This window comes from Equus przewalskii, chromosome 12 (assembly GCF_037783145.1).
Source record: "Equus przewalskii isolate Varuska chromosome 12, EquPr2, whole genome shotgun sequence".
Classification (NCBI taxonomy): Eukaryota; Metazoa; Chordata; class Mammalia; order Perissodactyla; family Equidae; genus Equus; species Equus przewalskii.
Window position 1 is genome coordinate 28,331,431 of NC_091842.1, and position 15,389 is coordinate 28,346,819.

At 36.0% G+C, this 15,389-nt stretch overlaps 1 protein-coding gene across 2 annotated transcripts in view; it reads left to right on the forward strand.

Annotated features, from left to right (window-relative positions):
- The window catches only part of SMG1 (SMG1 nonsense mediated mRNA decay associated PI3K related kinase), a 92,936-nt gene that overhangs the window by 31,631 nt on the left and 45,916 nt on the right, over positions 1–15,389 (forward strand). For both annotated transcript variants that reach the window (XM_070566653.1, XM_070566654.1), the window contains 17 exons: positions 732–857; positions 1,265–1,337; positions 2,292–2,389; positions 3,771–3,944; positions 5,682–5,906; positions 7,178–7,279; positions 7,991–8,260; positions 10,310–10,440; positions 10,605–10,766; positions 11,228–11,346; positions 11,803–11,890; positions 11,980–12,081; positions 12,564–12,704; positions 13,270–13,469; positions 13,879–14,075; positions 14,231–14,392; positions 15,205–15,359. In XM_070566653.1, coding sequence (XP_070422754.1) covers positions 732–857; positions 1,265–1,337; positions 2,292–2,389; positions 3,771–3,944; positions 5,682–5,906; positions 7,178–7,279; positions 7,991–8,260; positions 10,310–10,440; positions 10,605–10,766; positions 11,228–11,346; positions 11,803–11,890; positions 11,980–12,081; positions 12,564–12,704; positions 13,270–13,469; positions 13,879–14,075; positions 14,231–14,392; positions 15,205–15,359 — 2,525 coding nt within the window. The remainder of the gene's footprint in view (positions 1–731; positions 858–1,264; positions 1,338–2,291; positions 2,390–3,770; positions 3,945–5,681; positions 5,907–7,177; positions 7,280–7,990; positions 8,261–10,309; positions 10,441–10,604; positions 10,767–11,227; positions 11,347–11,802; positions 11,891–11,979; positions 12,082–12,563; positions 12,705–13,269; positions 13,470–13,878; positions 14,076–14,230; positions 14,393–15,204; positions 15,360–15,389) is intronic.

Sequence of the window (15,389 nt, forward strand, 5' to 3'; positions counted from 1 at the left end):
CCTTCTGAATGTCCTGTTTTTAGTAATATTTCACTCCATGATTTTAGTATGCATTCATATTCTGTGTCTGTGTAGATTATATAACATTGGCTGTTGCAAAATGGTGGTTTTCTAATTCTAGCATTTCTTCTATATTTATCACAACATTCTTTTGTAAACAAGAGCTTTCCTTTTGGGAGAAAGTGGTTTTTAACAGCTGCAAAGTATTGTCAGTGGTATGCCATGTATTTATTTTAAAAATCTGTCTATATATAGTGGTAACGTGAGCTTGCATGTCATTCGTATGTTGGAGCCATGCTAATCTCCAAGTCATTCCAATTTGAAGCAAGTAACTAATATCCTAAAGCAGAAACTGTACAAAATTTGCTGTATATTTTTAATTGGAAAGTAATTGTGATACTTTAAAGGAAAGTTTCCAAGCAGATTTTAGTTTTTCTACTTGAAATTTAGTCACATTCATAGTCTTAAAGAGAGCACTTAGAAATAATGTAAACAGACATTACTTAGGAATAGTGTTAATAGACATAAAAGAAGAGAAAAACTATTTGGTTTCAGCATAATATCTTAGTGGAATGAAATGTTTTCAACTTTTTTTAAAACTCTATATAGAATTTATTTCCTCTGGTGTCATAATTAGTTTTGGATATAGTCACTGTTAAGTAATGAACCTAATTTGCTTGTTTTCTCCCTGTTTTATTGAATGTTCATGTTTTGCAACTTTTACTTTTTAGCTTGTAATGACCAGCCTGCAGTCCATTCTTGAAAATGTGGATACACCAGAATTACTTTGCAAATGTGTTAAGTGCATTCTTTTGGTGGCTCGATGTTACCCTCATATTTTCAGCACTAATTTTAGGGTGAGTTCCCCAGCTCCCTCTTTTCAGGTGATGTAGTGAGGAGTTGTTTGCATGTATGAGGACTGGGAAATCAGACGGAAGTGACGTCTGCTCCTTTGAGTATGATCAGTGATGTTTGAGGGTCTGAGGTTGAATGGTGCGGTAATACTGTTTTTATAAAAAGTACCATCTATCCTTTCTGACGTTAATACCTTAAAGATATTTAAAGAAAAAATATAATTTCATCAGTGTCATAAATGAAGTTCTATTATTCCCCTACCCTAACCTCTCCCTTTCTAAGACTGTATAATGTCAAATAGGTAGAACCCAGATGCTCTTTTTAGGATCTCTTACTCTGAAATGGTCCACAGTTGGAATAGCAGTAAGACCTTAAAATGCTTAGCCTTCTTCTCTTTGTCTGCATCCAGGATACCGTTGATATATTAGTTGGATGGCATATAGACCATACTCAGAAACCTTCGCTCACACAGCAGGTATCTGGTAAGTCGCTTAGCACGTACCATTTAAGTATCATGGGAAGGAGCACGGCTCCCTCAAAGACTAGCTGTTATTACTCTTTCTTTGATAATGCAAGAAAAATAATTGCTTCACAGAAATATTTTGGTTATCATAAATGAACATTACTTTTTAGCTAAATTTATCTTTTCAAAGGAAAATTGTGTACTTGGTAGTAGGTAGGGAGAGTAAGTATAGATTATAGTGTTGTACCTGTGAGAAATTGAAAGGACTTATCTCAAGTCATTTGTAGTGTGTGCTAGTAGGATGAGAGATCGTAATGGTAATACCCTGAAATGTGGAATGCAGAGTACATAAAATGTCGAATACCCTGGATATTTATGACTTCTTTTTGTTATTATTAAAAAACAAACAAATGGATTAATTTGGAGAATTGTCATAATGATAAAGAAATATATATTTTTTTGACTGGCAGGACTTATTTGGACTTTTCAGCTCATTCCAGGTGCAATAATTTCTCTTAGCTTATTTGGTGCAATAAACTTCTGGAAGTAGGATGTGCAGGAGAGAGTGTTTCTGTCCCCTTTCCACTGGAGAGATGAGTGGACACCTTTGGTGGCTCAGTGTGGCCCTGGAGTAGAAAGACAGGCTCGTGGTAGATTGTGGCATTTCAGTCTATGCTATGTGTATAGTGTCAATATGAATATTAAATCTGCTAAAAAAAAAATAAGGACATGAGATAGATGTTTTAATTTCTGGAGATTGTTCATTTTTGCAGCATGAAAAGAAACATTGGTCAATCATGATCTGCGAGTTTAACAGTTAACAGTCCTAGTTTTATGATATGGGGCATAGGGCATGTTTTAAGAGTGGGCAACTTGAAAACAAGACACCTTTTAAAACAAGGCTCTTAAATTTATTTTTAATTTGGATTTTTTGTTTTTTCTACTATTTCAAAGTTTCTTATGTGATTCCTAGGGTGGTTGCAGAGTTTGGAGCCGTTTTGGGTCGCTGATCTTGCTTTTTCCACCACTCTTCTTGGTCAGTTTCTAGAGGACATGGAGGCATATGCTGAGGTGAGTATATAGAAAGTTGTTATTTCCTAAAATTTCAGTTAAGCAAAAAACAAAACAAAAATTTTAAACAGTGCTAGATTTATTTTGAAATAATTCAGACCCCCTGGTGTTTTAGCAGAAATTACAAGACCATGAAATATTTAAAGTTTTATTTTAGATTTTTTTTAAAAGATGCCAACAGAATTACCAGAGAGACTAAAAGAAAAATTGCAGGGCTAATTTTGCAATGCTTTAAATAATCTTGGTAGCTAGTAGTTTTCTGGAGCCATTGTCTGTAGCTCAGTCACTCGTAGTTTTTGTTACGAAGAGAGTCTTAGAAAGTAAGGTGAATTGGTGTTGTATAAAAGCCCCTAAAGACTTTCTTCTTACATGTATTGGGGATCTTGGATCCTGCTTTGGAGGACAAGACTTGGTTTCAGCCAACTTTTGCAGCTGTAGAAGCACAGTGTGACAGCGTTAAGGGTGCTGCTGAAGTGTCCGTTACTGGCTCTCCCGGCCCCATGTCCCGGCCTAATCTGCCGTCTCCCGTCTGAATCTCCTCCTGCTGCCCTGCTCAGATCTGCCATGATCCGTGTTTGCTGTTCCAGGTTCCCATGGAGCTTCAGCCTCATCTTTACTTCACTACTTTTGACTGTACTGGTCTGTTTGCTCCCTTTCAGAGAAAAGTGAGGGAATATTTTCTTCCCTGCGTTTCTTTACCCCCACCCCTGGAAAATCTTTGTTCCCAGCACGCCTTTGGAGCTGATCTGCCTCTGTAGAGACTCTGCCCCGTGGTATCCATAAAATCTAGTTCTCTTTGATTATCTTGGGTGCTTAATTGTATGTAGGTGCATATTGGTTCTAGTATCCCATTTTTTTGCTGGAGTCATTTCCTTTTGAGTGTATCTTATTTCCTCAGCTAGATTATAAAGCTGTAAACCAAATCTTATAATTTTCTAAGTCTCCCCCATCCCCTTGTGTGCAGTAATGGTGTGGAGTACTTATTGTTGGGTTGAGTGGCTCAAAGAATACCTTGAATGAGATTTTACCAAGGACCAATTCAGGAATGGCAAAAGTTTCTGGCTCCGTTTATACCTATATATAACTATGGTATATGTACTAGAATTTACTTTTCCCAATATCATCTGGGTATATAACAAATAAATATCTGAGTAAATAACAAGAAGTTATTTCCTTAATCTACTGAGGTTAATATTGTTTATTTAGAGAAGTAAAATCCACTTTTACTTTTACATTCATGTTTCCTAGTCTCCTAGGCCAAAATTTCTCTTTGTTTGTAAAAATCTATTATAAAGTTAATTAGCTTAAGAATTGGGAGTTTTCGTTTTCCTTTTTTGAACAACGTCCTACTTAAATAAGAATACTGTGCATTCACATCCAGGACCTCAGCCACGTGGCCTCTGGGGAGTCAGTGGATGAAGACGTTCCTCCTCCATCAGTGTCCTTACCAAAGTTGGCAGCGCTTCTCCGGGTATTCAGTACTGTGGTGAGGAGCATTGGGGAACGCTTCAGTCCAATTCGGGGTCCTCCAATTACTGAGGCATATGTAACAGATGTAAGTGTCTTTAGGAGTTTTAAATATTCCAAAATAAAATTGTTTTGTATTATAAATACTTGTCTTTACCTAGGAAACTGTTATTAACCCTTGATTTGTTTAGCATGTATGTATGTATGCGCCTGGCTGCTTTCTTAAACAGCCAGAGAAGCAGGGAATCCTACTGTTTTCCATCCCCCTCCTCTTCCCCCCTCTCCCCTCAGGAAAAAAAGGCCGCTCTGAATTTCAAAATGTCCGTGAGCTTTTGTCTTAGGAGATCCTTCGTAGATTCATTTATTCTTGTTTTTTCATACATACTTTTGAAATCTTATAATTTTGTTTTTTAATAATATTAGTTACAATTTTGCTTTTAAATTATTGTCTCCTTTTAATTTTTCAACATATTAAGAATAACACACTATAGAGAAAGCCTCAAAAAGTAATTTTCTGTGAGTATACAGGATGAAACAACTTGAGAACCTGACATCAAAGGATATAAAGATGTAAGAACCTAAAATATATAGTAATCTGAGACCAATTTTAGGAGGTAGCTAGATTGCCACTCCGAACGTGCGTTGCACTGTATTACAGTCCACTGAGTGGCTGAGTGTAACAGACATGAGACGTGAACCCCCGTCATTACCCTCTGCTTGATTAAGAAGGGATACTGTTCTAAAAGATTTCATCTAAATGATTAAAATTTTATTGTTAGAATAAAACGGGCTTTTATGAACATTTTCTTTTGTAGAACACATTACTAGATAAAATAGGATGTTAATTACATATGCAATTCTTGGTAAGGTAATTGTGTATTTGAGCAGAAATGTCAGATCTTGAAGATAATTAAAACTAGCATATTTATTTTTTAAACCTGATCAAAATGATGTCATATCTTTGTTCCACTTTTACTATCTAAAAGGGTTGTTTGATGACTGTGTCAGTGTTGAAATAAAGGCAGTTAACGCAATATAAAACAAAAGGAACATAATTATTTTCCAAGATAGTTATGTATTGAATGTTTTCTTCTGTGATAGTCTTTGAGGCCTTTTTAACCTGTATATAGATTTAAAAAACCTGTGTGTAGTGGTTGTTGACTATTATAGAAGTAATTTTGTGTTGTCAGTTTGTTCTATTTTTTTCCCATTTTTTTATTAGGAATTTAGTACGTTAATATTGACTATTATAGTTTGGTAGGATTTTTGGTTGGGAATTACATGATTTTCATATCCTCGTATAGGTATTATATGGTATGACTGCAAATACTTTTCTTTCAAACGAGACCATCAATACATGAACTTTCATAAGCTAAAGGTGACTTGGATGTTTCGTTTTAGAAGATTGTTTACCGAAAGCCCAAGTGCTAGATTACAGAAAGTTACTCTCATGCCAAGTTATTCCCGTACTGTTAATACTTTTACTGTTCTAAGTTCTAGTGTACTTTATGATTATAAAGATTGTGAGCTTCGGCCATTTAGTGACTTTGAGGGCATAGGAAGTGGATATTAGAGAAATAGAGGATGGCAAATTCCATTTCCTGTCACAGTAGTACTTAAGAATTTTTTAGGCAAGATCATTTTTGTGTATTGTACTAAAGATACCCTTATTATTATTCAGCCACTGAGAACTAGAATATTAAGAGACTACTGACAAGGCAGGTAGTTAATTTCCAGTTGAAACTGCATTAAATAGGAAATATCTTTTTGCTCTCTGGAAGCATGTGAATTTTTTTAAAAAGCTGCTTGTTTTCCCCATTTGCAGGTTCTGTACAGAGTAATGAGATGTGTGACGGCTGCAAACCAAGTGTTTTTTTCTGAGGCTGTGTTGACAGCTGCTAATGAGTGTGTTGGTGTTTTGCTCGGCAGCTTGGATCCTAGCATGACTATACATTGTGACATGGTCATTACATATGGATTAGATCAACTGGAGAATTGCCAGACTTGTGGTACAGATTATATCATCTCAGTCTTGAATTTACTCACATTGGTATGTGAATTCTTTTTTGTTGCTTTTTAATATGTTGATTTAATGAGGCCCTTAAATTTAAATTGATGTGGAAGAAATTAAGGCCTTTTTTTTTTAAGTAGTGCATTAGTCTCACTTATATAATCTAGTTTGCTTTTGCTCTAGTGTCTGTTTACTTTTAGTGTTTGATAGCTTATCTCAGTGTAGATTTACTCGTTTTTTGTGTTTTGTTTTTGTTTTTTTGGTGAGACATCATCCTTCACACGAGACTCTCTAGTACTCCTGATAAATACTATATAAGAGCAGGTACTTAATAGCTACTTTGAAAGACCCTGTTATGTTTTGTTTTCCATATGAAGCTTCTCCATAAACATTTCCCCTCCCCTCCACCTTTTATTGTGGACATTTTGAAGGCTATTAAAAAAACAGAATAGTATAATGAATCATTGCATACTTAATACTCAGTTTCTGTAATTAGAAACACATGGCCCATCTGGTTTCATCCGGGCCTCTGGTTCTCTGCTGCCTCCTTGCTGTCCTTCCATCCCCGACTGGAGTATTTTAAAGCAAATTCTAGATGACATTCTGCTGAACATTTCTGCCAAAGTTACACCTCCTTTTGCCAACGTGAAAAAAAATGCCCATGTTTAAGTATAAACATATATATCCTATTTAGCTGTTTGAACATTTTTAATGTCACAGTGTTAAGGCCTTAAAATATGACTTAGATATATATTTCTTAACTAATAGACTATTTTGCAGAGCAGTTTTAGGTTTACAGAAAAATTGAGCAGAAAGTACAGAGTTCCCTTGTACCCTCTCTCCCTAGTAGTTTTCTGTTAACATCTTGCTTTAGTGTGGTACATTTATTATAATTGACGAGCCACATCGACACATTATTATGAACTGAAGTCCATAGTTGACTCTCTGTGGTCCACAGGTTCTGTATGTCTGTAAGTTCACTCTCTAGATTGTACGTTCTGTGAGATTTAACAAATGTATAGTGTCATGTATGCAGCATTAGAGTATCATATAAAATAGTTTCTCTGATCTAAAAATCCCATGTGTTCACCTACTCATCCCTCCCTCCCGTCAGACCCCTGGCAACCACTGATGTTTTTACTGTCTCCATAGTTTGGCCTTTTCCAGAGAGTCGTATAGTTGGAATCATACAGTAGTATGTAGTAGTAGCCTTTTCAGATTGGCTTCTTTCACTTAACAATATGCATTTAAAGTTCCCTCATGTCCTTTTGTGACTTGATAGCTCATTTCTTTTTATTTTATTCTTTTAGATTGTTGAACAGATAAATACAAAATTGCCATCATCATTTGTAGAAAAACTGTTTATACCATCATCAAAACTACTATTTTTGCGTTATCATAAAGAAAAAGAGGTAAGTGATACATTGATAATTAGGTCATTGAAGAGTTTTACTTATGTTACTTAGTAGGCTACGTAAGTGAAATTGAATGAAATGAGAAATACTTGATTTAGAATATAGTGATTATGATTCTGTTAATATTTGTTAGTTATTGTACACCTTGATGAATGATATGCCAAATATTCTTTTTAGATTTCCGTCATTTGTTTTTATTAAAATAAATTTGTTTTATTAAAATCTCATAAAGGTAAAACAAGCAGATATATTTTAAAAGTTATAAACTCAGTAAACTCAGGAGTACTGTGTATGTTGTAAATAAAACTTCATTATTAGCTTTTCAGCTAACTCCCTGTCAAGACCACTGTAGACTTTCTGAAGTAGATGTAGGAAAACCAGTCTTAAGAAACTGCTGTTTGTGTATTTATTTTGACACTGGCTGTCTTTTAAAAGCAGCCTTTTAAGAAATTTCATATTTCTGCTTTTAATATAGAGTCCCCTTTCTTTGTAATCAAGCTTTATAAATTTAACAAGCTTACCCGTATCTATAGGTTCCGTAAGGTTGATTTTTTAGAAATTAAGATCTTTGGTGTTCTGGACATTGAATGTATCAATCTTAAATCGATTTGCATGATCACCATTATACAGATAGTAATTTATTTTCCATATAATTGTAGAAGATTAATTTTCTGTTTAATTATCACTTTCCTGAATTCTCTTTTTAAGGTTGTTGCTGTAGCCCATGCTGTTTATCAAGCAGTGCTCAGCCTGAAGAATATTCCTGTTTTGGAGACTGCCTATAAATTAATTTTGGGAGAAATGACTTGTGCCCTAAACAACCTGCTACATAGCCTACAACTTCCTGATGCCTGTTCTGAGATAAAACATGAGGCGTTTAAGAATCATGTATTCAATGTAGACAATGCAAAATTCGTAGTTATATTTGACCTCAGTGCCCTGACTACGATTGGAAATGCCAAAAACTCACTAATTGGGGTGAGTCTTGCCTTGTAATGCCTTCATTTTATCCACACTGAAGCCCCTTCTCCTTGCGTGTTTCTGTATTTCGTCTGCTCTCGTGGCATGCATGTGCAGAGTCCCTGTAGAACAAACTGTGTGTTGAGGACGTGCCGGGATGATGAAGACGGGCAGGGATCTTGTCTTGCCATTGTGTTTAGCTCTCTCCTTGCTTTCCTTGACAACTCTTGATAGAATTTTTTAATATTTGTTTTATGTTTTAGAACTTATCTGTTCTGAATTTCTCCTTTTTACCCTAGCATGCTTGTAGGAAATTTGTCAGCGTTTTCCACAGCTCAAATTTGTGTAATTCTTTTAATGTGCAGCCCCTTTTTCCCCTGGTACTCCTTCTCCTCTCCACTAAAGTTAGTACTTACATGTGGTCTTACTGTTTGACTACGTGTTTTTTCTAGGAACGTTCATATATTCTTTCTTTTGGAAAAAGAATAAAGGTTTCTTTCCTTTAAGAAATTTGAAGTGACCCTGCTTTTGATTTATAATTATATGACTGTGGTTTGTATATTTCACCCTCCTATTGGACCTTGCAGGACTGAAAAACATGATTTCTAATAGAAAGTAATGGCATATGGTTAAGGGATAACGTTTCTAAGAAAGCAGGGAGGAAAAAGGCAATATCTGATGTTTGTCCTGCGTGCCTTGTTAGATCAGATTGCTTTATCTCCTCCGTGGCTGCTGCTTCGGGCTTATGTTGGAAGGCTGTGGGGGAGACTCTTCCTGTCTTTACCCTCTAAAATGTGGTTGGCGAGGAATTCACATTGTATGCAAATTTGAGGTTTATCTTCTCCACTCCGGAAGCAAGGAGAGGGGATGAGGATGCGGGGCAGTCAGGTGGAATGGAGTATCTTAGCAGCAGGAAAGAAAAGGGAAGGATGGAAAGGCTTGAGTGGCAGGATGTGCCTTTGTTCTCATTAGACAGGGCCCCTTGCCACTAGTACCATAGTCCCCCATTATCCATGGGAGATACGTCCCAAGATGCCCAGTGGATGCCTGAAACTGTGGATAATACCAACCCTACATATACTAGGCTTTTTCCTGTATATAAATACCTATGATCAAGTATAGTTTATAAATTAGGCACAGTAAGAGATTAATAACAATAATAAAATAGAAATTATAACAATGTACTGTAATAAAAGTTACCATACATCGTAGCAACCTTAGCATACGGCTTCTTTTCTTTCCTTATTGAGTCAAGAACTTTTACCTTTTCACTTAAAGGAAGTGCTTTACAGCTTCTCTCTGGCATATGTGAACTGTCAGCATCACTGCCCTTGCACTTTGAGGTCTTTATTAAGTAAAATCAGGGTGACTTGAACACAAGCACTGCAATACTGTAACAGTTGATCTGATAACCAAGATGGTGAAGTGACTAATGGGCAAGTAGTGTATGTAGAGTGGATATGCTGGGCAGAGGGATGAGTCAGAGGGTACTGAAACTGCGGAGAGTGAAACCACAGACAAAGGGGCACGACTGTGTTTGGAAAATTGAGGAAATACAGTCTCCTATGCTAAAGGACACGAAGGGCTCTGTTTAGACGAGGGATCAGCACACTACAGCCCATGGGCCACATCCAGCCCACTGCCCTGTTTTCTCTTTCTCTTTTAAAAAGCATCTTTATTGAGATGTAATTCACATACCATGCAATTCCCATTTAAAATGTACAATTCAGTGATTTATAATATATTCACAGAATTGTGCAATCATCACCAAACCTCACCTGTTTTTGTAAAGGAAGTTCTATTGAAACATAGCGACTCTCGTTCAAATATAGTCTATGGCTGTTTTCTCAATGCAGTGGCAGAGTTGAGGAGTTAGACATTACAACAGCGGTGTCATATGGCCCACAAACCCTAAGATAGTCTCTTCTCTTCACAAAAAGTGTTTGCTGAATTTAAATATCATTTTACTTTTAAAAAATGTATAGATATACTTATTTTGAAAGATAAACTCTGGTACGCCATGTATGTCTTGGAGGAGCTGAACATTTACTTTCTTTTGTACATCAGATGTGGGCGCTGTCTCCAACTGTCTTTGCCCTCCTGAGTAAGAACCTGATGATTGTGCACAATGACCTGGCTGTTCACTTCCCTGCCATTCAGTATGCAGTGCTTTACACTTTGTATTCTCATTGTACCAGGTACTGTGTTCAGAGATATTTTTTAAAAATTTTTTAAATTTATTTTTAAAGGGGAAGATGGGTCCTTTCAAGTATAGATCTTAAAAAGTATGTGTTGATTGAACTTGGAATTGCTTTTCTTAAAAAATTAGAGAAGAGAAGATGATCTGAACTTTGTCTTCCAGGCACGACCACTTTATATCTAGTAGTCTGAGTTCTTCATCCCCGTCCTTGTTTGATGGAGCCGTGATTAGTACTGTAACTACAGCTACAAAAAAACATTTCTCAATTATATTGAATCTCCTGGGAATATTGCTTAAGAAAGATAATCTGAACCAGGACACAAGGTAAGTAAGTAGTATTTTATAATATTAACTGTTCCTAACTTTCCTTAATTTGGCTTCCTAATTTGAGAATAAGAAATGAAGGTTATTGGTGGGATAGAGCAGCTTCTTCATTTTGAAGCACTTTAAAATTTGGTTTTATTATTTAATCTAGGATTACTTGTTCTTTCTCAAAGAAATTATATGAAACCTCTCCCCCACAATGTTTTATAGACGAATATACCTATAGAAGTTTTTTTTAATATTATTTGCTACAATTTATTAGTTTAGGGAGGTTTTCTTAAAAGGCGTACAATATTTGACAAAGGGATTTCTATAATTTCAATTTTTGTTTCTTATTGCTTGAGATATTTAAAAAACCAAGAGAAAACTAATGTAAGATTAATGTAGAAGAAGCTGATGTAGAGTTTTAAGACTTTTTTTTTTTTAATGTAAAAAGCAACTGTATAAATTTTGTGTTTCAGGAAACTGTTAATGACCTGGGCTTTGGAAGTGGCTGTTTTAATGAAGAAGTCTGAAACATACGCACCGTTATTCTCTCTTCCATCTTTCCATAAATTTTGCAAAGGCCTTTTAGCCAACAGTAAGATTCTGTGATTCTTTAATTTTATTAATGCTTAAAAAGGGATCTTTGGTAATGGAAGATAGTCATTTGAGTACTTTTCATGACCTGAAATGTAAAATCCCCGTTTTAATGACAGATGCTGAATCTGTCTTAACTCGTTTTCATTCTTAGTATGTGAAAATACAGTAGTTTTAAGTGATTGTCACATTTTTCAGCTTATATGAATATTTATAGGTTCCATATACTTTAAAAATTTCCCTCAGAAAACGTTTTGGGTGAAGACTAGTCACTTTAAGCGGATTTTGTTGAATGTATCATTTTCCCAGTGAGGATTTCAGGGAGGGCCAGTGCTTGGTCCATAGTAGGTGGTGCTCACTGTTTGTTGAATGAATGAATAGGTTCAGAAAATTAAGACATACTGGCATATAAATACTTTTGGCGAGCTGAGAGTAACTGTCTTCTAATTTTGAATAGCTCTTGTTGAAGATGTGAATATCTGTCTGCAGGCGTGCAGCAGTCTACACGCCTTGGCCTCTTCCTTGCCGGATGATCTTTTGCAGAGGTATGGGCCACAGATCCTACTGTTTGTCCCTGGCCCTAATGACTTGGAAACATTCCCACACCTGGGTTGACTATTTTATTTTTCCGTAGGTGTGTGGATGTCTGCCGTGTTCAACTAGTCCACAGTGGAACTCGTATTCGACAGGCGTTTGGAAAGCTGTTGAAGTCAATTCCTTTAGATGTCGTCCTGAGGTATAACAGCTATGTTGGGGCAAAGACATTCTGCTGTTTTTACTGCCTCGTCTAGTTTAGGAAAAGACAAGTTGCCTATTACTGAATTAATGTCATATCTCGTATGGCACTTCTCATTGATGGGAGAGATGCCAAAGGATCGAATTGTGCAAGTCCAGAAGAAAATAACACAGTTTTATATTTTTTATGAACTCAATGAGCTCACGATAATTGGCACAGAATAATTCATATAGTGCCAAAATGTGTTCTGTTATTTGAAAAATTAAACTGCAGTCTTTTATTGTTTTGTTTAAGTTAATTTGGGAGCTTTAAGAACCAAAAATTTCAAAGTTGTAATAACATCTCTATATCTATTTTAAAGCCTCAATTTTATTATTTTTTTTACTTCTAAATTTGTTTAGTAAGGAAATGACCCATTTGCAGTATGTACTAACCTTTTAACTAAAACACTGTGCATAACAATGACTATTTTCTGTCTACAGCAATAACAATCACACAGAAATTCAAGAAATTTCTTTAGCATTAAGAAGTCACATGAGTAAAGCACCAAGTAACACATTTCACCCACAAGATTTCTCTGACGTTATTAGTTTTATTTTATATGGGAACTCTCACAGAACAGGGTAAGACATTTCTTTGACTCTTTCATTGGGAAAAGTAATTTAAATATACTTGAATTTCTTGACCCTATGCCCAGTTTTGAGGAGAAAGTATGTCAGGTGTGGTGGAGTAGAAAGTAACATTCTTCTCAAATGGGTTGTTTTAGTTTTCAGCAATAGGAAGAGTTGCTCTGAAGATGGTATCTGAAGAAACAAAAGTGGCCTTTGAAATGGAGTGGTGAAATGTGGTTGACAGTTCACTGGTCTGACCCAGTCCTTAGTGCTAGGGGAGGGCTGGGGCAGCGACCTTCTGGAGAGGCTCAGTCCAGTGAATGTTTCACCCTGGTAGTCAGATTGTCATGAGCCAGGTCCCCTACTAATCCCCCCGCACCATACCCCATCCTGTTTTAACTCTAAGAGACCTCCTCAGAATGAGAGGTGGGGATATAACACTTCCCAATTTTACCGGTTTTGCCTTTTTAGAGTAGGAAAAATTGTAGTCCTATACTCCTCTTCCCCTTGCAGTTTTTTTTTTTTTAATTAAAAATGAAGTTGTCATTGTTTGTTAAATATGTGCTGCTTTTCCCAGGAAGGACAATTGGTTAGAAAGATTGTTCTATAGCTGCCAGAGACTGGATAAGCGTGACCAGTCAACAATTCCCCGCAACCTTCTGAAGACGGACGCCGTCCTTTGGCAGTGGGCTATTTGGGAAGCAGCGCAGTTCACTGTCCTTTCTAAGCTGAGAACCCCGCTGGGCAGGGCTCAAGACACCTTCCAGACAATTGAAGGTAATTGACTCTGTGCTTTTTCAAACAGTGATGTAAATATCTTCAAGCTGTATATTACAAAATAATGGATTTTTTGTCTTTGTTAAGAACAGAAATTTGAGGGAATATGACTTATTTAATACTTTATCAGTTAATCTGTTAGATATGTTAGTTAGAATAAGCTTTCTTTGAATGATTGCGTTGGCAACAACGTAGTTGTCTGTTTTTGTTCAAAAACTTAAGAGATTTATGTGGAGAAAACTTTTTTTTCCCCGTAAAATGAAAGATCTTTCATGTTTGGGGTTTTGTTTTTAAATGATAGATATAAAGAGGTTACTTAATAAATGTGAATTTGTGAAACTATCTCCAAGAACTTCTAGAATCTTTAAAAGGGTTCCTTTCAAACTTGGTGTGTTGTCTTTGCTTTTAGGTATTATTAGAAGTCTTGCAGCTCATACATTAAACCCCGATCAAGATGTTAGTCAGTGGACAACTGCAGACAATGATGAAGGCCACAGTAGCAACCAGCTTAGACTTGTTCTTCTTCTGCAGTATCTGGAAAATCTGGAAAAGTTAATGTACAATGCATATGAGGGATGCGCTAATGCATTAACATCACCTCCCAAGGTTGGTTTCAGTAGGCTGTGTTGCTTTGTAGCAGTTTCATGGCCAAACCTGGCAGTGTATGCAAGCCAAACTCACAATGGGCTTGTGTATTTCGTTTATGTATATTTGAGATGTCTGTACCTATGATTTGAACATGCTTTCTCTTTATTTTCAAGGTCATTAGGACTTTTTTCTATACCAATCGCCAAACGTGTCAAGACTGGCTAACTCGGATCCGACTCTCCATCATGAGGGTTGGATTGCTGGCAGGCCAGCCTGCAGTGACAGTGAGGCACGGCTTTGACTTGCTTACAGAAATGAAGGCAAATCTTTCTCAGGTGAGTGGTGTGTTTGAAGTTAATATTAAATCTGTTAATTAGAAAATGTTGCGTTTAATTCCTTTGCTATGATTTAATCTATGGATAAAATAAGTTAAAACTTCTATTCATTTTCAAATCTTTTGATCCAAAATTTTATAAAAGCAGTAATTTCCGAAGGCACCTATTCATATTTTATACTTAGAGCATGTCAGAATATGCATTACTTATGATTAAGGATTAGAACTTTAAAGGTAATTGTAAGAAACTTGTCTACAGAAGAAATAATTTTTATACTACTTTATAACAATGGCTGTATAATGTAGAGGAAGGCATCTATAGTAATTTTATAATGTATGCAAAAGTTTATATAATAATGTTATAATGTATAGGATAAGTACTGGCTTGTAAGTGGGCTCAATAAATACGTGGAATCCAAAAATAGCAAATGTTTACTAATTAAGGTAGTGTCAATAGATGATATTCAAAGACATGAATTAATCATCCTTTAATTCCTGTTTGTTTATATTTAATTTTTGCTTTGTATTTACTTTATGTGTTACTCCTACAGATGCCACAGTTTAGATGTTTGAGCCCTTTTTTTAATTTTGTAAAGACTAACACCCATGTGCTATTAAGGTTCTGTCAGTCACCTTTTGTAGCTACATTATAAGTAACATTTTAAGAACTCTAAGCTAAATAATGTAATATCGTTGTTGTAAAAATAATTGTTAACTACATTTGACTTTAACTAGGCCTAGGTTGTGATCAGTAGAGGTTTGAATGTGAATGGTAGTGAGGTCTGTGGTTACTTTTCTGAATGCCCTTTTCAGGGGAGTGAATTGGAAGTGACCATCATGATGGTGGTAGAAGCACTGTGTGAACTTCATTGTCCTGAAGCCATCCAGGGAATTGCTGTCTGGTCTTCTTCCGTGGTTGGAAAGAATCTTCTCTGGATTAACTCAGTGGCCCAACAGGCTGAAGGGAGGTAAGGCATAAGGAAGGAAGTGGGTGATAG